This window comes from Dasypus novemcinctus, chromosome 11 (assembly GCF_030445035.2).
Source record: "Dasypus novemcinctus isolate mDasNov1 chromosome 11, mDasNov1.1.hap2, whole genome shotgun sequence".
NCBI lineage: Eukaryota > Metazoa > Chordata > Mammalia > Cingulata > Dasypodidae > Dasypus > Dasypus novemcinctus.
Genome location: NC_080683.1, coordinates 2,586,559 through 2,608,836, shown reverse-complemented (window position 1 = coordinate 2,608,836; position 22,278 = coordinate 2,586,559). Strand labels below are relative to the sequence as shown.

The following is a 22,278-nucleotide window of genomic DNA, read 5'->3' as shown; positions in this document are numbered from 1 at the left end:
CTTATCTATGAAATATCTTCACAGTAGCAATCCGGCCAGCACTTGTTTGACCAAACAGCTGGAAATGATAACCTAGCCAAGTTGATACATGAAATTAACCATGACAAGGGTCATTATTTGAAGTAGACTTATAAGAGCTTTGATTCTTTTTCAGGATTTTAATTCCTCTAATAACTCTCTACCAATATTTTTTCAATGGTTGCAGGAAGGGAAAGAGGCTTTGAACAAGAAGAGATATCCATGTAAAATATCTGCAAGAAGGACATGCCCACCATCATGTCAATGGTAAGCTTCATGGGTATGAAAACTGGTCATCCAAATAGGGATAAGTCATGAATCCAGCACAACCATCTTACTGCTGTTAGAGGTGGTAGCAAGCACTGTCCCAGGTGGAAATATTGGATAGTTCAGATTTAGGGAAGAAATTAACTTGAGCTCAAAATCTTAAGGTGTTTTTTTTTTTAAATATATTTTTTAATTTTTAAAAGATACTTAAGATTACATAAAATGTTACATTAAAGAATATAAGGGATTCCCATATGCCCCACTTCCCACACCACCCGCTTTCACCCACATCAACTTCTTTCGTTAGTGTGGTACATTTATTGTAATTGATGAACTCATTTTGGAGCATTGCCACCAATCATGAATTATAGTTTACATTGTAGTTTACATTCTCTCCCACTCAATTCTGTAGATTATGGCTGTGTACATAATGACCTTTATCTGCCATTGAATGTCACTCAGGAATTCCAAGTCCTAGAATTACCCCCATATTACACCTCTTTGTCCTTAAGATAAGTTTTAAAAAAATATGTTTGCATAAGCCTGGCTCATATAACTAGCCTTCATAGTTTTCAAAATTGATTTTGTAGTTCTGCATTTGCCCTGCTACAAAAGAGAAAATGTTTGCATGTAGGGAAGTAGTTGACCATGCCTGTATAACATGGAAAAGATACTAACTGGAGACTCTCACTAAAGGATTGGCCTAGAATTCATATGTAGAGCAATTGATCAATAAAAGTATGTGAACCAACCTTTAGCAGCCTCTCATCTCCTTACCAACAGCAGAGATTTCATATTGGAGAGGAATACTTTAAACGTAATGATCTTGCAGAAGGTTTCCTTAGAATTCTCCATTGACCCAGCATATATTAATTCCTATGTTTGGGAAACTCTTTATCTCCAATATGGAAAAACCTTCAGTGAATAGTCATCATTTAATCAACTTGAGCATGTTCATATTGGAGGTAAATAAAGAATGTCATTTATGTGGGAAAACCTTTAGTTATTCCTCTAAACTTAGACAATTTGAGAAAGTTCACACAGGAGAGAAACCCTATAAATGTAATGAATATGGGAAAGAATACTAGGAGAGCATTGATCTTTTAGATGCCAGTGTTCACACTGGAGATAGATGATATAAGTCTTGTGAACATGGGAAACACTTAGCTGGATTGCTAATTTGTTTTCCTATAAAAGAACTCACATGGTAGAGAAACCCTGTGTCTGTAATCAGTGTGGAAGGGCCTTCAATTATTCCTCCTCCTTTAGTCGACCTATGCAAATTAACATTGGAGAGAAACTATATGAATGATCAGTAGGAAAGCCATTGGTCAAAAGAAATCTGTCCTAATGTGACATTTTAGATGATTCACAGTATAAATGTATCAAATGTAGAAGAATTGTCTGTCACAACATGAACTTTTAAATTAGCCAGAGAACTAACACGGGAGAAATTCTTTTATCAGTGTAATCCTTTTGGAAATGCTTTTGTTAATAATATTTCCTTAAACAACGTAAGTGAACTCCACTGGAGAGGAACACTAGGTCTGGAAACACTGCACATAAGCAAGCAGAAGACACTAGCTTTTTTGTGCACAAAGAAGATATGAATACGAATAATCCCGAAACAGGAAATAAGATAGGATGTCTTTACCAGAAATTTTAAGCCTCTTGAGGAATACCAGATAATTCAACCTGGACAAGCCAGTCAATGAAATACATATGGAAATGTGTATTACTCATAGAGCAACTCTTTCTGAATATATGAGGATTCACACTCTATAAGTGAAGGAAAATTTTCATTGGTCATTCATTCCTTAGGTAACATGAAAGTTCTCATATTGAGGAGATACCAATCCTAATATCAAAGTGGAAACCCTTCAGGTGGATTTCCCGCCAGAAACATCAGACTGGGAAAAAAAACTGTCCATTACCCTTTAAACCTCAATTTATATAATTATTCAGAATTTGGCCCAATGACCTGATAGTTGAAAAAAACAAAAACTTGGGATGTGGAATGATCTGGCATGCTTCATGCAGCATTTTATGAGAAGTTAATAATAAGTGAGATTCTGCTCTTTTTAATAGGTGTGTATGTACAAATATGTAAGCACTAAAAGTTGTTACTGAGAAATCTATGATGTCCTAGGTCCCTTCCTTCCTCTCTCCCTCCTTCCCTCCCTCCTTCCTTCTAATCACTTTGACCACCTACTAAAAAATGTAGAATGCAAATGGTGTCTCTATTATTATACAGTATTAATATATATACAAGGTAAAGATGAATAAATGTGTAGAAAAATAAATACAACTATATCTAATGATGCATAAATTATGCTTTTAAAATATAATTTAATATTTTCATCTCACTTTCAAAATTAATGTATTTTCAAAAAGAAACAAATGAATGACAATCTTTAAGGATTATTGGGACACTGGCAAGAAAATTCCCCAGAACTCAAAACCAGGCAATGGTTAATTCTTTTTTTTTTTTTAGATTTTATTTATTTATTATTTATTTTTCTCCCCTTCACCCCTACCCCTGTTGTCTTTTTCTGTGTCTGCTTGCATTCTTGTCAGTGGCACCGGGAATTGTGTCTCTTTTTTTGTTGTGTCATCTTGCTGCGTCAGCTCTCTGTGTGTGCGGTGCCATTCCAGGGTGGTGGGCTGTACTTTTTTCATGTGGGACAACTCTCCTTACAGGGCATACTCCTTGTACATGGGCTCCCCTAGTCGGGGACACCCCTGCATGGCACAGCACTCCTTGCCCACATCAGCACTGCACGTGGGCCAGCTTACCACATGGGTCAGGAGGCCCTGGATTTGAACCCTGGCCCTCACATATGGTAGATAGATGCTCTATCAGTTGAGCCAAATCTGCTTCCCTTTATATTAGTATTTTATTGCCAGAGGGCTTTTGTTTATAATGACAGATCACAGGAAATGAGGATATGGGAGAATATTGCAGATGTAGAGAGAGTCCCATTTTCAGAATGCCTTATATGCTTATATTCAATTTATGTAACTTCAAAACCCTGACCCTTGGAAATCACTTTTGAAAATCTTCCCTTCAGAGTTACACACTTTTTTTGAATAAAAGGCACTAAATAAGTAAGAGCTAGCAAGAAGAAAAAGTTGGTAAATGTGCCTGAGAGATGTCTGCAGTGAGGGCAGGAGCTGCACAATTAATCATGGACCCTGTTCCAATCAACTGTGTCTACTAACCAGGTCAATGGATTGTTGCATGGAATCCAAAGCACCTGATGGTGGCTGCCACATATTTGCTTCTGTGCGTGTATCTGAGTAGCTGGAGAGAGTGGCCATAGCACCAATCTTATCCTTAAGGGAACTGAAACTTAAAAATATTTAGGCAAGAAACACACCTTAGACCCAGGGAATCAAGGAGATAAAAGTGAATGGCTGGAAAACAGTTTACAGGTGAACAATAACCAAAAAAGGGCAAGAGTAGCTATATTAATATCAGACAAAATAGACTTTAAATGCAAAACTATTGTGAGAGACAAAGATGGACACTATATATTAGTGAAAGGGATAATCTTTCAAGAAGAAAGAACAATTATAAGCATTTATGCCCCTAACAAGGGTGCCTCCAAATACGTGAGGCAAACACTGGAAAAACTAAGGGAAGGAATAGATCCCTCTACAATTTTTGAGGGTTACTTAAACACACCACTATCACCATTGGAAAAACTATCTCAAAAGAGAGTCATTAAAGACACAAAGACTTTGAACAGTATATTAGAGGCGCTGGATCTAATAGACATATACAGAAGAGTACACCCAAATACAGCAGGATATACATTCTTCTCAAGTGCACATGGATCATTCTCCAAGATAGACCACATGCTAGGCCACAAAGAAAGTCTCAATCAATTCAGAAAGATTGAAATCATACAAAATAATTTCTCTGACCACAGTGGAATGAAGCTGGAAATCTGCAAGGGCCAGAGACCCAGATTTGGCACTATGATATGGAAGTTAAACAACACACTCTTAGAAAAACAGTAGGTCAAGGAGGAAATCTCAACAGAAATCAATAATTACCTTGAAATGAATGAAAATGGAAAACACAACATACCAAAACTTATGGGATGCAGCAAAAGCTGTACTGAGGGATATTCATGGCCATAAATTCATACATCAAAAAAGAAGAGCTAAAATTGAAGAACTAACTGCACAATTGGAGGAATTAGTAAAAAACAACAAACTAACTTCAAAGAAAGAAGAAATAACAAAGATCAGAGCAGAACTAAACGAAATAGAACTAAACGAAATAGAAAATAAGAACGTGCTAAAAAAATAAAATCTTTTGAGAAGAGCAATAAAATTGACAAATCCTTAGCTAGACTAACAAAGAAAAAAAGAGAGAAGATGCAAATACACAAAATAAGAAACGAGAAAGGGAATATCACCACTGACCCCACAGAAATAAAGACTATCATAAGAGGATACTTTGGAAAACTATATTCTAACAAGAATGACAATTTAGAAGATATGGGCAAATTCCTAGAAACACATAAGCAGCCTACATTGATGAAAGAAGAAATCGATGATCTCAACAAACCGATCACAAGTAGAGGGAGAGAATCAGTCATTAAAAACTTCCCAATCAAGAAGAGCCCTGGGCCAGATGGCTTCACAGGTGAATTCTACCAAACATTCTGGAAAGAACTAACACCAATCTCACTTAAACTCTTCCGAAAAATTGAAATAGAAGGAACATTGCCTAACTCATTTTATGATGCCAACATTACCCAATACCAAAACCAAACAAAGACACTACAAGAAAGGAAAATTACAGACCAATCTCTCTAATGAACTTACATGGAAAAATCAAAACAAGCATGCCCACTATCACCCCTTCTATTTAACATTGTGTTAGAAGTACTTGCTCGAGCACTGAGGCAAGAACCAGATTTAAAAGGGATCCAAATAGGAAAAGAAGTCAAAATTTCACTATTTGCAGATAATATGATCATATATAGAGAAAGCCCTGAGAAGTCTGCAACAAAGCTTCTAGAACTTATGAGTTCAGTAAAGTCACAGGTTATAAGATCAGTGCACAAAAATCAGTAGCATTTCTGCGCACTGCTGATGAGCAATCTGAGGAGGAAATCAAGAAACAAGTACCATTTACAATAGGAAATAAAAATTCAAATACCTAGGAATAAATTTAATTAAAGATGTAAAAGACTTATACACAGAAAACTATACAACTCCGTTCAAGGAAATCAAAGAAGACCTAAATAAAATGGAAGAATATTCCCTGTTCATGGATAGGAAGACTAAATATTATTAAGATGTCTATCCTACCAAAACTGATCTACAGATTCAATGGAATCTGAATTCCTAAATATTTATAATATTTGAACATTTTTTCATGTGCTTTGTAGCCATTTGTATTTCTTCTTTGGAGAAGCATCTGTTCAAATCTTTTGCCCATTTTTAAAAATAAGTTGTTTGTCTTTTTATTTTCAAGATACAGGAGTTCTTTATATATGCAGGATGTAAGTCTCATCAGATATATGGTTACCAAATATTTCTTGAATTGGGTAGGCTCTCTTTTCACTTTCTTGATAAACTCCTTTGAGGTGCAAAAGGCTTTAATTTTGAGAAAGTCCCATCTATCTATTTGTTCTTTTGCTGCTCATGCTTTGGGTGTGAAGTTTATGAAGCCATTTCCTATTACAAGGTCCTATAGATGCTTCCCTATATTGTTTTCCAGGGTCTTATGGTCTTGGCTCTTATATTTAGGTCTTTGATCCATCTTGAGTTGATTTTTGTGTAAGGTGTGAGATGGTAATCCTCTTTCCTTCTTTTGCACATGGATATCCAATTCTCTAGGCACCATTTATTGAAGAGGCCATTCTCTCCCAGTTGAGTGGGCTTGGTGGCCTTGTTGAATATCCGATGACTGTATTTATTAGGATCTATATCAGAGCTCTCAGTTCAGTTCCATTGGTCAGTGTGTCTTCCTTGTGCCAATACCATGCCATTTTCACTACTGTAGCTTTGTAGTATGTTTTGAAGTCAGGTAGTGTGATTCCTTCGATTTCATTTTTCTTTTTCAGTATGACTTTGTCTATTTGAGGCCTCTTTCCTTTCCAAATAAATTTCATAGTTACTTTTTCTAGTTCATTAAAAAATACTGTATTGTTTTTTATTGGGTATTTTCATGGTAGTTACAGTTATAAACAACAGCTGAGGGAGTGCTGAGTTCTTACTCAGAGGAGCTCTCTCACATTCCCTAATGGAACAGCAGTAATCCCCCAAGTGCAATGGCAAAGACGAGTGAAGAAGGATGGGTCCAGTGGTGGGCCCTTGATACCTAGGACTATGCTTATGAGCCTGTGTGCCTGAAATATGAAGTAGGCCTAGAGCTGCAGCATGCCTAAGAGTTACCTCCTGAGAGCCTCCATGTTGCTCAGATGTGGCCACTCTAAGCCAAACTCAGCATGTAAATGCATTACCTTCCCCCCAGCGTGGGACACGATTCCCAGGGATGAGCCTCCCTGGCACCAAGGTATTACTACCAAACACTTAACTGGTGATGCAACTAGATAGAGACCTTGAATAAAAGGGTCTACTCAGACCAGTAGAATATCTCAGCCTATATCTAGGATCATGTGTTATAAACGGCTTTTCGACTTTGAATAAAAGGGGAAATGGCAAAGACAAATGAATTTATATAGCTAAGAGTCTTCAGTAGTCGGGAGGTCATCAGTGGGGTCGTGCTTATGCATGCCTCACCATGACCCAGAAACAGCCGAAGTAGATACAACCCTAGGTACTGGTTCTCCTGAAGCCTATGGAGACCCATAGCATATGTGGTCATGGCAGATAGATTTGGAGTTCTGTGCCATGTCAGCGGATCCTACTTTGGAATTTGTGTTCCTGAGTGTGATGGAGCTGGACTCAGATAAGATCGTTCTATACATGCCTTTCCTGTCACTTTTCCTGAACCTGTGGTTGGCACTAGGGATGGTATATACTCAGGGGACTTGAATCTCTGGACTGTCCATGTGCCAGCTGGGCCCTGAACCTCAGCAGAGTTGCAACTTCTACTCTCTGGTTCGTTGGACTTACCTAGGTCAGCTAACAGGGAGGTGAAGATGGTCAACCACCACTCCAGAGAATCAAGAGTGCCTTCAACTGCAAGCAGAAGAATTACATCCCTTATCTATATGGAATCTAAGCCCCCTCTCAATATAGAAGTGGAGTGGACATCATCATCCCAGGTTCTAGAGAATGGAAGAAAAAAATATGGATTATAGTGGACTTACTGATATTCTGCTATAAAACTATTGTGACTAGTAATAGAAGAAGGTATAGCACTGATGCAGAGAAAGTGGCCACAGTAGTTGCTGAGGACAGGGAGAGGGTAGAAGAGATGTGATATGGGGCCATTTTTGGGACTTTGAGTTGTCCTAAATGATATTGCAGGGTCAGATGCTGGACTTTATAAATCCAGCCATAACCCATTGAATGTACTGGGGGAGAGTGTGAACTATGGGTAAACTATTATCCATGTGGTGCAGCAGTGCTCCAAAATGTGTTCTCTGAGTGTGAATAGTGTGCCACAATGATGGGGGAGGTTGTTGGTGTGGGAGGGGTGGGAGACTGGGGTGTATACAGGAACATCTTATGTTTTTTAATGTAACATTTTTTGTGATGTATATATCTTAAAAAAATACAATTTACAAAAATGATGGGTGTGGAGGGGTGGGGAGTGGGTTATATGGGAACCTCTTATATTTTTTAATGTAATGTTCTGTGTCATCTATTAACTTTAATTAAAAAAAGTGTGATAAAAAATATTTGGTATAATTGACATAAATGGGTCTTGAAAGAGAAGGATCATCACTGAATTACCTAGTTCATTCACTCATCAAACAATTTATTAACCAAAGTTCATTTGAGTGTTATAACGTTCCAGACCTAGATTGTTCTGAGGATTGAGTGGTAAATGGTTCAATGTCAGATTTTGGTGAGTTTGAAGATTTGGGGGTTGATCAAGAGATTGGATAGGACAGCAGCACACAACAAATTTTATTGGGTGGCACTAAGATAGGATTGCAGGAGAGGAAAGCTTCCTCCCATCAAGAGATCTTCCAGAGTCAGTGGTCTGAGGCCATCCCCCAGAAGAGGTGCAGGCCAAGGAAACACCCAGGTAAGAGAATAATTAGGGAGGGGGCTCACATGTCTGGAAGACGTCACTTAGCAGCATGTCGAGAGTGCCTAATGGTAGCAGCAGTTTGGAGTCTTTTACAGGGTTTGTCTTACCAGATGTTGAGTGCAGTATTGTGGGGTGTGCCAAGTAGTCAGGCTCTAAAATAGCTTAAAAATGCATTATTTGGCCTTTATTTAAATTATTGGATATCTAAGATTTGAGTTTGATGTCAGTGAGCATTGTGCTAATGCTCTTTCTCAGTTATGAAGAAGTAAACAGCACAAGTCACAGGGTTCATCTTTAGCTGATTTATACACATATCTATCCCGTCTTTCTCCATGGCTTTTCAGGACAAAGGACTGTCACTCTTCAGAACATGCAGCAGGGGAAGGGGTTCTAGTGAAAACCTGGAACCCAAATGTCCCGTTCCACAAACAGCATAGAAGCACTCAGGACACCAAAGGCCTAGTGTGATTTAAGTAATATTCATACTTTCCCACCTTAATAGCATCCGGACTCTTAAAAGGGCAATTACTTTCACAACTTGGTTGACTTGCATTTGGGCAGATTTGGGCTTTGAATGCTGTAATGGAATGGTTTGAGATCGGCATTTTTAAAAAGGAATTTATTGTGAAATAAATCAGACATAAAATCAGACATAAAAAATTGCAAGGGTAGTGCAAAGAAGCCCTGATCACTTCAATCAAATTCTCTAGTTGTTATGATTTCACCTTAACAAATGATTGCCCATTAACAACTATTTCACAAAAATTACTCCAGCCAATTAATCTCCAAGGACACAACCACATAAACCCAAAGCAGGAAATCAACATTATTTCAACCCTGTAATCTCATCTGTGGACAGCTTCATTTTTAACCACTGTCTCAACCATCCCAACCTGTCTCAATATTGTTTTTCCATTGTCTTCTGGTCTATTTCAGCCTGAACCTCTTCCTGGAACATTCCATCACTTTCACATGTTTGACAGATTTAAGGAGCACAGATGATCCCACCCTGCATATGCTCAATGTTTCCTGCTGAGCACACTCAGGCCCTGCATTCCTGGCAGGAACACTACAGCCTAATCTGTTTTCTTCAGTGCAGCCCATCAGAGGGGACTGGAGGTCCACTCGCCCCACCCTTGGTGATGTGAATTTGATAACCAGGTGAAATATCTGCCATGTTCCTCTATGCAGAAGAACATATTTTTGCTTTGTAATGGTCGATATTTTATGTAGACATATTCTGAGATTATGTCAACGGTGTGGTTCCCATTTAACCTCCACCCACCAGTCTTGGTATCAATTGGTGATTCTCACCTGAATCACCCACCACTCTGTGGGTTGCCAAGTGATTTTTCCTGCTTCCTTCACTGTTCCTATATCATATTTGACTTTCTACCATGTGAAGGGCTTGCTCTGCTCCCTATTTTTTTGTTATGGCCTTATAGATTCTGTATTCTATTCATTTTTAGTCAGTGTTTTGTTATGTTATCGTTATTTATTTTGAGGCTCCAATTGTCTCAGATTGGACTAGCAATATCCCCCTCAGGTGACTCAATAAGTGCCCTTATTGCACTTGGTCAAACTAGTAGCCAAGGAATGAAGATTAAATTATTCCTGACTTCCTTCTCCCAATTACATGCTGGTTAGAGGTGCCATTTGTGTAGCCATCATTTAATAGTTAATTCACCAGTAGATGTCTATATTTTCTCTGGTTATATTCACTGGTTCTAACTTCAGTGCATTCTTCGCCTAAAGGGCTCCCTTGGACACAGAAATCTCATCATGTCACTATTCTGTTTTCTCTTTGTTGGTGGGTTCCCACTGACCTTAGGAGGACCATAGGATGTAAATGGCCATCAGAACTTCATTGTTTCTTTCCAGTGCAGTCCACCTCACCCCGATTGCCTGTAGTCCATTCTGCTTTCAGTTTCTGGGAAGGGCAGGCTCCCTTGTCTCAGGGGAAAAAATACAATTAAAATAAACAAAAAAAAGAGTAAAAAATTAAGTTATGGATTTGAGATGGTCTTTCTGTTTTAATGTAGGTTTTCATGGCTGTAAGTTTCTTTTGCAGGCAATGTTTTCAGTAAATGTGTCCTATTAAGTATTTTTAAATTTTACTATTTTATAATTTGCTTTCTGTTTTTCCTTGTAACAATGCAGTTTAATTATCTTGATTGTAATGAAGAAAAGCTATTGTTAATTTTACTGCTGTGTACCACAATATTTAACTGTTTTTATTGATTTGTATTTAGTGTTTTTACAGATTCTTGGTATTTTAATAATGGTATGAGAAACATTACTTTCTATACTGTTAATACATACTGAATATAATTATTTAAAGTGATTCCCTCCTGCCTTTTTGACTTTCAGTCCCTCATTTAGTTTAGATCCCTATTGGTTTAAAAAAAAAAATGTTGTATGTTCATTTTGTTTACCTCAAAGTATTTTCTAATTTCTCTTATGATTTCTCCTGTTATTTAAGAATATGTCATTTAATTTCCATTTATTTGTGAATTTTTAAATTTCTTTTCTGTTACTGATTTCTACTTTCATTCCATTTTGGCCAAAAAAGATACTTATGATTTCAGTGTTTTTAGAAATGTCCTGGGATTATATATGGTCTAACCTGGGAAATGTACCATGTATGATTGAGAATAATGCATATTTTGCTGCATCTAGTTGGTTTATAGTTTTGTTCAAGTCATCTTTTTCCATACTGATCTTCTGTCTCGTTTTTCTATCCATTTGTGAAAGTAGGTAATTGATGTCTTAAGCTATTATTGTGAAATGATTTCTCCCTTCAGTATATTCAATATATTTTAGTGTTGTGTTCTGTGCATATATATTTACAATAATATGTTCTTGATAGATTTATCCTTTTATAGCTATATAATACTTTGTCTTTTATAAAAATGTCTGACTTAATTTTGTCTGTTATTACTATAGCCAGCGTAGCTCTCTTGTGGTTGCTGTTTGCATGCAGTATGGCTAATTGTTTCACCTTCTCCTACTTTGAGCCTATTTGTATCATTGTATCTAAAGTGGGTCTCTTACAGACAAATATATCATCTTGTTCCCATTATACCAATTTCTGTGCTAATTAATTAGAGTTTAATCCATTTTCGTTGGGCTTACATTGTCCATTTTGCTAATTGTTCTGTATATGTATTTTTGGTTACTTAATTCCTCCATTTTTACCTTCATTTGCATTTAACTGACTTTTTTTGTAGTGCAGCATTTTAATTCCCTTCTCATTTCATTTTGTATGTATGCATATATTCTTTCAATTCTTGTGAAATTTCAAACTTATAGGACAGTTGCAAAAATAATATGAAATTCAAGCAGAGAGCCCCAAAATACACCTTTCCCCAATACCCATATACACCAATTTTAACATATGCCTACATTGCCTTTTCATTCTATCTATCCACTTATCTATCATTTACTAAACATTTGAGTTTAGGTTGTATATGTCATGCTCCTCAAACACAGTATTTCCATGTTTGTTTCCTTAAAAAATGCTATTCGCTTATCATCATAAGTACAGATATGAAATTCAAGAAATTTAATATTGATATAAAGCTTGCATTCTATATTTCAGTTTTGTCATATCTCCTACTTAAATTCTTTTGAGTCTTTTCTCCTCCATTATTAGATCTAAGATCATGTTTTGTATTTAATTATATTTAATTGTCATTGAGTCTTTAGATGCTCTTTTTTTAAAATTGTGGAAACATACATATAAACTATCCCATCTTATCCACTCTTAGGCATACATTTCAGTGGGAATAATCATGTTTACATTGTTGTGCTACCCTGGCCACCATCCATTACTAGAATTTTCCTGTCACCCCAAACAGAAGCCATAAACCATCACCCCAAAGAGAAGCCATAAACCTATTATGCACTGAGCCCATTCTTCTCGTACCCCCACCCCTAGTAACCTGCCCTCTACTTTCTGACCCTATGAGTTTGCATATTATAACTCTTTTTATATAAGTGGAATCATGTCTTGCTTAAGTCAACATGTCATCTTCAAAGTTCAGTGTAGTGGCATATATCAGAACTCCATTCCTTTTTTAAAGACTGTATACATATAAATATGGTATATATGTGTATGTGTGTGTGTTTGTGTATAGATATATGCATATATATTTATCGATCCACCTATTGATGAACATTTAGGATCTTTCCATCTATCTTTTGGCTTTTCTCTGTATAATGCTGGTGAGAACACTTGCGTGCAAATGTCAGAGTCTCTGTTTTTAATTCTTTGGGGTACAAACTTAGAAGTGGGATTGCCAGGTTATATGGTAGTTCTATGTTTAACATTTTGAGGAGCTGTTAAACTTTTCCATAGCAGCCGTGCCATTTTACATTTTCACCCACAACGTTTGAGGTTCCTGTTTCTCAGCATCCTTGCCAGGGTTTAATAGTCTCCACCCTGCCCCCCCCCCTTTTAAAAATAATAGCCAGGTTTCTTGCTGTGAAGTCATATGTCATTGTGATTCTGATTTCATTTCCCTATTGAATTTTATGATTGGCTTTTCCATTGCTACATAGAAGACTACTGGAATGTTGATTGAGAGTGCATTGAGTCTGTAGATAGCTTTGGATAGAATTGCGTCTTAACAATGTTTTGTCTTCCAATTATTAATTATTGTAAAATTACTCCAATTACTTCCTTCCACCTACTCAAATTCATGCCATATCTCTTATATCTAATTTTTTTTCACCTAGGGTTCCTCCCTTTTGTAGCCCTCCCTATTCTTACTCCATTTCTGAGTTCTCTGGCCCTGATGGGAACCTTGGAAAATGCTTATGCCATTGCCTCATCTTCTGCCTCAGATTTGTTGTCCTGTTTGAAGAATCCCTGGTCTCTCCATTTTTAACTGTTCTGTTTTTATAGTAACGTTTGTGCAGTAACTTTCTCATAGGTTGTGAGCAGGTGGAGAATTGGTTATGAGCATGAATACCTAACTGTTCTTTTTAAAAAATATTTTTATTGTCTTTTTTAAAAAGATGTAGATCATATTAAAAAATGAGGTTCCCATATACCCCAGTCCCCATGCCTACCCCCCCACTCCTCCCACAGCAACAACCTCTCTCATCAGTGTGGCACAGTCTTTGCATTTGATGAATACATTTTGAAGCACTGCTACATAGGATGGATTATAGTATGTAATTTACTCTCTTCCCCAGTCCATTTCCTAACTGTTCTATCCTTCCTCATTCTGATAATTTGATTAGGTTAGAAAGCCAGAAAACAATACAAAACAAAACAAAAACCAAACACTCATTTTTCTTTAAAATTTTTTTTAAAACAAATCAATTTTATTGGTACATATAAATAAAGCATATAATTCATCCAAATTGTACAGTCAGTGGTATTTGTTATAACCACATAGTTGTGCCTTTATCACTTGAATCTTTATCAGAGCATTTCAGTAACAAAAATGGTAATAAAAAATGGACAAACAAGATAATTTTTCACCTCTCAATCGCTCTGTTTCCCCTGCTGTACATAGCTGCTGTTTCTGGCTATTCTTGCACAATTATTTATTAAGCAGTTTTATTGAGATTTAGTCACATACCATATGATCCACCCAAAGTATATAATCATGGCTTTTAATATAATCACAATGTTGTGCATTTATCATGACACAGAAATTTTAAAACTGTTTCATTACTCCAAAAAGAAAAACTCCACATGCCTTAGTATGCCTTCCCCAGTCTGACATAACCGCTAATCTGATTTCATCTTTATAAATTGATTTATATTAACATTTTATATAAATGGAATCACAATATAATTAGCTCATAGTAGTGCAGGCATACAGTATTTGTACATTTGTATCTGGCTTGCTTTATTCAACAAATGTCCTCCAGGTTCGTCCATGTTGTCATATGATTTATGACTTCATTTCTTCTTACAGCTGCATAATATTGCATCATGTAAATACACCACAGTTTGTTTATCCATCATCAGTTGATGGACATCTGGGTTGTTTCCAACATTTGACAATCAAGAATAGCTTTTGGCTATTCAGGTACACTTTCCCTTCCAAATGAATTTGGTAATTGCCTTTTTTATTTCTGTAAAGTAGGCTGTTGGAATTTTGATTGGTTTTGTTTTGAATCTGTAAATCAATTTGGGTAGGCTTGACATCTTCATGATATTTAGTCTTCCAATCCATGAACAAGGAAAGTCTTTCCGTATGTTTTTTATTAGGTCTTCATAGATTTCTTTTACCATTATTTTGAAGTTTTCTGCATATAGGTCCTATATTACTTTGGTTAAATTGATTCTTTGAGTCTTTTTGTTGAAATTGTCAATGGAATTTTTTTCCCAGATTTCCTCCTCAGATTGTTCAGTACTAATGTACAAAAACATTACTGATTTCTGCGTGTTGATCTTATATCCTGCCACTTTGCTGAACTTGTTTATTAGCTCAAGTAGCTTTGTTGTAGACTTTTCAGAATTTTCTGAATATAGGATCATGCCATTAATAAATGGAGTTTTACTTCCTCTTTTCCTGTTGGGATGCCTTCAGTTTTTTTTTTCTTATCTAATTGCTCTAGCTAGAACTTCTAGTACAATGTTGAATGACAGTGGTGACAGTGGGCATCCTTGTCCTGATCCAGATTTTAGAGAGAAAGCTTTGAACCTTTTCCCATTGAATATGATATTGGTTATGGGTTTTGCACATATGCTTTTTATCATGTTGAGGAATTTTCCTTCAATTCCTGTCTTTCGAAGTGTTTTTTTCAAGAAAAGATGCTGGATTTTGTCAAATGCCTTTTCTGCATCAATTGAGATGATCACATGTTTTTTTTCCTTCAGATTGTTAATGTCGTATATTGATTTTCTTATGTTGAACCAGCTTTGAATACCATGAATAAATTCCACTTGGTTATGATGTAGAAGTCTTTTGTTATGCTGTTGGATTCTATTTACATGTATTTTGTTGAGAATTTTTGAATCAGGAGTCACCTGTGAAGTCATCCAGTTCTGGACTTTTCTTCATTGGGAGAGTTTTTTTGTTTTTGTGTTTTGTTTTTGCTCTTGTCTTGCTCCTTGTTTTTTGTTTTTGTTTTTGTTCCTTGTCTGCTAGTTGTCTGCTCATTGTTTTCTCTTTGCTCATTGTTTGTCTTCCTTTAGGAGGCACTGGAACCAAATCTAGGACCACTCGTGTTCGATGGGGAGGCTCAGCTGCTTGAGCCACATCTGCTCCCTAATGATTGATTCAGTCTCTTTAAATGTCATTGGTTTGTTAAGTTCTTGCATTTCTTGTAGGCCATTGTAGGTTGTGCATTTCTAGGAATTTGTCCATTTCATCTGGGTTGTCTAGTTTACTGGCATACAGTTTCTCATAATATCCTCTTATGATCCTTTTTCTTTCTGTGGGGTCAGTCATAACTTCTCCCCTTTCATTTCTTATTGTATTTATTTGCATCTTCTCTCTTTTTTTCTTTGTGAGTCTAGCTAGGGTTTTGTCAATTTTATTGATCTTCTCTAGGAACCAGCTTTTGGTTTTGTTGATTTTCTCTTTTTGTTGTTGTTGTCCTCAATTTCACTTAATTCAGGGCTATTTTTTATTATTTCTTTCCTTCAGCTTGCTTTGGGATTGATTTGCTATTCTTTTCTAGTTTCTCCAGTTGTTCATTTAGATCTTTAATTTTGGCTCTTCTTCTTTACTGTTTAGGGCTATAAATTTCCCTCTCAAGACTGCCTTTCCTGTGTCCTGTAAGTTTTGATAAATTGTGCTTTCATTTTCATTTCTTAGTATATTTACTTGTAATTTCTTTGTTAGCCCACTAATTATTTAGGAGTGTGAAGTTTAACCTCCATACATTTGAGAATTTTCTACTCTCCTGTCTATTAATGATTTCCAGTTTCATTCCATTATGATCTGAGAAGGTGCTTTGTATAATTTCTATCTTTTTATGTTTATTGAGAGTTGCATTGTGACCTAACTTGTGGTTTATCCTGTAGAAAGATCCATGGGCATTTGAGAAGAATATGTAACCTGCTGAGTTTGGGTGCAACGGTCTGTATATGTCTGTGAGTTCTAACTTGTTTCTCATATTGTTCAAGTTTTCTGTTTCTTTATTGATATTCTAGTTGTTCTATCTAAGGTGCGCAGTGTGTTGAAGTCTCCAGCAATTATGTAGAGATGTCTGTTTGTCCCTTGAATTTGCCAGAATTTGCCTCATTTATTTTGGGACACCCTGGTTAGGTGCATAGATATTTATGACTATTATATCTTCCTGGTAGATTTTCATTTTTATTAATATATAATGGCATTCTGTATATTTATAGTGTTTTTGCATTTAAATTGTTTTGTCTGATATTATTTATAGCTACCTCTGCTAATTAATGGTTACTGTTTGCGTGGAGTATCTTTTTCCAACCTTTCGCTTTAAGCCAGTTTGTATCCCTGTCTAAGGTGAATTTCTTGTAGGCAGCATATGTATGGCTCATGTTATTTTTTTATCCAATCTGTTAGCCTTTATCTTTTGATTGGGGAGTTTAATCCATTCACATTTAATGATAATACTGTAAATGCATTATTTACTTACACCGTTTTATTCTTTGATTTTCGTTTGTCATATCTTATTTTCATCTGTCTTTTTACTCTTTTGGTTATCCTTTCTGCTATTCTTTCTTCTACACCCTCCTCCAAACCTCTTTATCTGCCTTTTTCCTTCAGGCTCTAGGCGTCCTTTAACATTTCCTTCTATAGTGTATTCTTTTTTATGAACTCTTTCAGTTTCTGTTAGTTTCTGTCTGTTTCAATATTCTGTTGAATATTTTATATTCACTTTCGTATTTGAAAGACAGTTTTGATAGACAAAGAATTGTCAGTTGGCTGTTTTTCTCTTTTGGTGTCCTATTTGTATTGTGCTACTCTCTTCTTACCTCCATGGTTTCTGATGAGAAATCTGCACTAAGTCTTACGGGGCCTCCCTTGTATGTGATGGTTTGTTTCTCCCTTGCTGCTCTCAGAGTTTTTTCTTTATTTTTGACATTTCACATTCTGATAGTTATGTATGTCTTGGAGTAGGTCTATTCGGATTTATACTGATTGGGGTATGCTGCGCTTTTTGGACATGTAAGTTCATTTCTTTCATGAGAGTTGGGAAATTTTCAGCTATTATTTCTTCAAATACATTTTCTGCCCCTTTTCCCTTTCCCTTTTCTTCTCTCTCTGGAATTCCCTGGACACATGTGTTGTTGCATTTCATGTTATCATTCAACTCCGTGAGCCCCTGCTCAATTTTTTCCATTCTTTTCTCTCTTCAATTTCAGCTGCTCTGTCTTTGGTATCACTTATTCTTTCTTCTGTCATTTCAAGTCTGCTGTTGTATGCCTGAGCCCACACAGTTACTGAGTCTGAGTCAAGAATGCTTTTCTTCTAAATAAATGTACACCTAGGGAGATCTTGAATGCTTGCTTTACTTTGAATGGTGGTCTGTAGGGGCAGGCCCCAGCAGTGATGATATTGGGAGACATGTTTATTCCTAGGCAATTTGCATCTGCTCTCAGCAGGATCTAAGGCATGAATATCACCGTCATGTCCCACACTGTGGGGAAGATAATCTTTGTGGGGTTCATAGGTTCTACTGCATTAGACTTGTTCATGCAGCCACCTATTCCTGGAACACCTTACAACAATATCCTGCATGGCTGCCTTTTAGATTCTGGCCTAGGTATCCGCAGTTGGAATGTTCAAGTCCAACATTTGTACCTATCCAGAGTTCACTCCAGCCTTTTTGTTTCTACCAAAGTGTGGATAACTAATACATTTTTCTTGAGCGTCTCCTTCCCCAGACGTTGAACTCCAGAAGGGCAGGTGTCTGGTCTGTTTGCCTAACCTTTGCATACCACAGTGTGGTACATTACAAGGTACAGAAACTGTATTGGCAAAATGACAGACACTCTGATTTGGGCATTTGTTCTTTATTAAAGCCCATATTCTGGGATTAATGTTGAAGGAAACCACTTGTGAGATAAATATTTGAGATACTCTGAAGAAGTCTGTGACCAGTCAAGAAATGCTGGGGATAGTTGAGCAGTGTGTGAGAGCTTCCTGAGTCAGTTTCATGGGCGATTAAATAAAAAAACCATCAGTGTTAACTGCTTCAAACTCTTTCAGTGACCACCTGAATGCTCACTCCCTGGGCTCAGAAAGAGCTTCTAGGCCCAATAACTAAATAATAATATATTGTTAATATTATTATAAAAAACCATATTAATTGAGTATTAAGTTTATTTCAAAGCACTTTACATAATACACTTTATCAATCAGAATAAAAAGTTGATTAAAATACCACCCACATTTTTTAATCTTTTTAAATTTATTTTTTATCATCTTTTTTTAAAAGATACATAGATCACACAAAATTTTACATTAAAAAATAGGAGAGGTTTCCACTCCCCACATCCCCCACTACTCCCACATCGACAACTTCTTTCATTAGTGTGGAACCTTCTGTGCATTTGATGAGTTCATTTTGAACCATTGCTACACAGCATGGATTATACTTTATATAGTAGTTTACACTCTCTCCCAGGCCATTCAGTGGGTTATGGCAGGATATATAATATCCTGCATCTGTCCTTTCAGTATCATTGAAGGCACTCCGAGTCCTGAAAATGCCCCAATATCAGACCTCTTTTTCCCTCTCCCTACCTTAAAAACACCTGTGGCCACTCTCTCCACATCAATGATATAATTTCTTCCTTTGCTAGAGTCCCAATAATTCTATAGTAGAATACCAGCAAGTCCACTCCAATCCATATTTTATTCCTCCGTCTTGAGGACCCTCGGATGGTGATACCCACTCTGCCTCTAAATCGAGAGGGGGCTTAGATCCCACATAGCTGATGGATGGAATTCTATTTGCAGCTATAGACTTTCTCAGTTCCCTGGTGTGGTAGTTGACCAGCCTCACCTCCCTGTTTGCTGACCTGGGTAAGTCCAATGAACCAGAGAGTAAGTGTTGCAACTCTGCTGAGGCTCAGGGCCCAGCTAGCACATAGACATTTCAGAGATTCAAGTCTCCTGAGGATACACCAACCCCAGCGTCAACCACACAGTCAGTAAAATTGACAGAAGAGGCATGTGTAAAAAGGTCACATCTGAGTCCCACTCCATCACACTCAGGAGCACAAATTCCAAAGTAGGGCCCACTGACAAAACACAAACTTCAGAGTCATCTGTCACGATCATAGGACCTGTGTGTCTCTGTTACCTGTAGGAGCACCTCTACCTGGTGTTGCATCTACTTTGGCTGTTTCTGAGATCCTGCTGAGCTATGCATAAGTGGGACTCCTCTTATGACCTCCTGACTCATTTGGAAGTCACTTAGCCCTATAAACTCATTTATCTTTACCATTTCCCCATTTTACTCAGGTCTTTTTCTAGTTGCATCACCAGCTGGTGCTTGGTAGTAAGCCCTTGGTGCCAAGTAGGCTTATCCCTGGGAGTCATGTCCCACACTGTGGGGAAGATAATGCATTTACACACTGAGTTTGGCTTCAAGAGTGGCCGCATGTGAGCAGCATGGAGGCTCTAAGGAGGTACCTTTTAGGCATCCTGCAGCTCTAGGCCAAGTTGAAATTTCAAGCACAGGCTCATAAGCATAGTCATCAGTATCAAGGGCTCATCATTGGACCTTCCTTCTTCATTGATCTTTGCCCTTATACTTGGGGGATTGTTGCTGCTCCATTGGGAAGTGCGACAGTTTCCCAGAATGGGAACTCAGCACTCCCTCAGTTGTCATGTGAAACTCTACCCCCTATGTTAGTACCCAATGAACATATGAACATATCTATATACCCTATATACATGCCCTGCAGAACTCCCTCCCAACCATGTGTCCGCATCAATGATACCCCACATCAATGCTCCTACCCTGCCATAGTTGAACCCTTTTGTGATCCAAAACTTCTTCAAAAATGAAGTCTAATATATTGCAAAAGTCAATTAATAGGAAAATGAAATAGTAATGATAGGTTTAAAGATTAGAAATAGAAGACATAATTTAGAAAAATTAAAGTAAAAAATAATTTGGGGTACTAAGAAAATGATAACATTAAAAATTATTTTTGATGTTTTGCCTTTCATCACTGAAATAGGTGTTGCCCTGTATGTACAGTGGCAAGGCAATCTCTTCCATTCCAAAAAAGATGTTGACATCCTTTTTTTTTTTATGTCTTCAAAAAAGTTTTAGATCACAGTAAAGTCACATATAGAATATAGGGAACTCCTATATACCCAACATCAAATGCTTTTCTCCCTTCCCCAGCAATGATCTTTTTACATGTGGATGTTACATTTCCTGCAGCTGATGTACAGATATTGAAACATAGCTAGGAACCATGGTTCTATTATGGTTTACATTTTAGACTGTACACTTTTATAAATTTTTGGTTACATTATAGTTTGCATTATGGTTTACATTTTAGACTATACACATTTATACATTTTTGGTGATATTTAACATGGCCTATATCCATTATTGCAGGATCATGTAGAATACTTCTGTTGCTCCCCAGTTACCCCCACTTCCAACTATTCCATTCTTCTTTCCTCTTCCCCTCTGGGCCCACAGTGACAACCCAGCTTCACTGCTTGAAGGACAAGATTCATAGATACTTGAAATAATGCTGAGGGCTTGACACACTAGCCTGTCCTCCCCATTGGAAGCCACCCGTGTTCTCAAGAAACAACCTCCCCTCTGTTTGAGAACATTAGTCCTCCCCAGGATGGTGACATAACACCTTTCCGCTCATTTTATGGGTCTTCACCCATTGATATAACACACTGTGACATGATGAGCACTCACACTCTCCCTAGAAGGCTGCCCCATGTGCACCTTGTGCCAGATGCCCCCTGTCAAACACCTTATACCAGTAAACTTTCTTACTATATTTTTTAGAGTTTTCTCAACATTATACTTAGAACCACATACCCAACAACCTCCCATGTTCACCTGCTGCCCTTCAGCCCTCCCCTGAATTCCTTGGACCACCTGACCTATCTTCTGAATCCTAGCCCCGCTCAAGCTTGCAAAGCTCCACCCAATAGTATCCCTATTCCCCGTCTTATGCCATCCCTGCAGAACTACTTGCCTCCACTTTTTAGCCATGTGTATATCTTCTTTGGAGAAGTGTCTGTTCAAATCTCTTGCCCATTTTTTGAATGGGTTTTTTATTTCTTTTTGAGATATAGGATTTCTTTATATATGCTGGATATTAGGTTCATATCAGACATGTGGTTACCAAATATTTTCTCCCATTGTGTAGGCTGTCTTCACTTTCTTAATAAACTCCTTTGAGGTAGAAAATGCTTTAATTTTGATGAGGTCCCATTTATCTGTTTTTTCTTTTGTTGCTTGTGATTTGGGTGTGAAGTTCATGAGGCCATTTCCTTTACATAAAAGGTCCTGTATAGATGCTTCCCTACATTATCTTCCAAGGTCTTCATGATCTTGGCTCTTATATTTCGATCTTTCATCCATCTTGAGTTGATTTTTGTATAAGGTGTGAGATGGTAATCCTCTTTCATTATTTTGCATATGGATTTCTAGTTCTCCAAGCACCGTTTTTTTAAGAGGCCATTCTCTCCCAGTTGAGTCCTTGTTGGTGGCTTGGTGGCCTTGTTGAATATCAGATAAGTGTATATGTGAGGATCTATATCAGAACTCTAAATTCCATTTCATTGGTCAGTATGTCTGTCCTTGTTCCAATACCATGCTTTTTTAACCACTATAGCTTTGTAGTATGTTTT

The 22,278-nt window shown here is 37.1% G+C and overlaps 1 protein-coding gene across 18 annotated transcripts in view; it reads left to right on the top strand.

Annotated features, from left to right (window-relative positions):
* The window catches only part of LOC101418824 (zinc finger protein 596-like), an 85,098-nt gene that overhangs the window by 32,686 nt on the left and 30,134 nt on the right, over nt 1-22,278 (top strand). For 10 of the 18 annotated variants that reach the window (XM_058306448.2, XM_058306446.2, XM_071218395.1 and 7 more), the window contains one exon: nt 206-285. In XM_058306448.2, coding sequence (XP_058162431.1) covers nt 265-285 — 21 coding nt within the window. In that variant the 5' untranslated portion in view covers nt 206-264. Of the gene's footprint in view, nt 1-205; nt 286-9,415; nt 9,641-22,278 lie in introns of all 18 variants that reach the window. The other 8 variants (XM_058306450.2, XM_058306454.2, XM_058306453.2 and 5 more) reach the window with 1 other exon arrangement.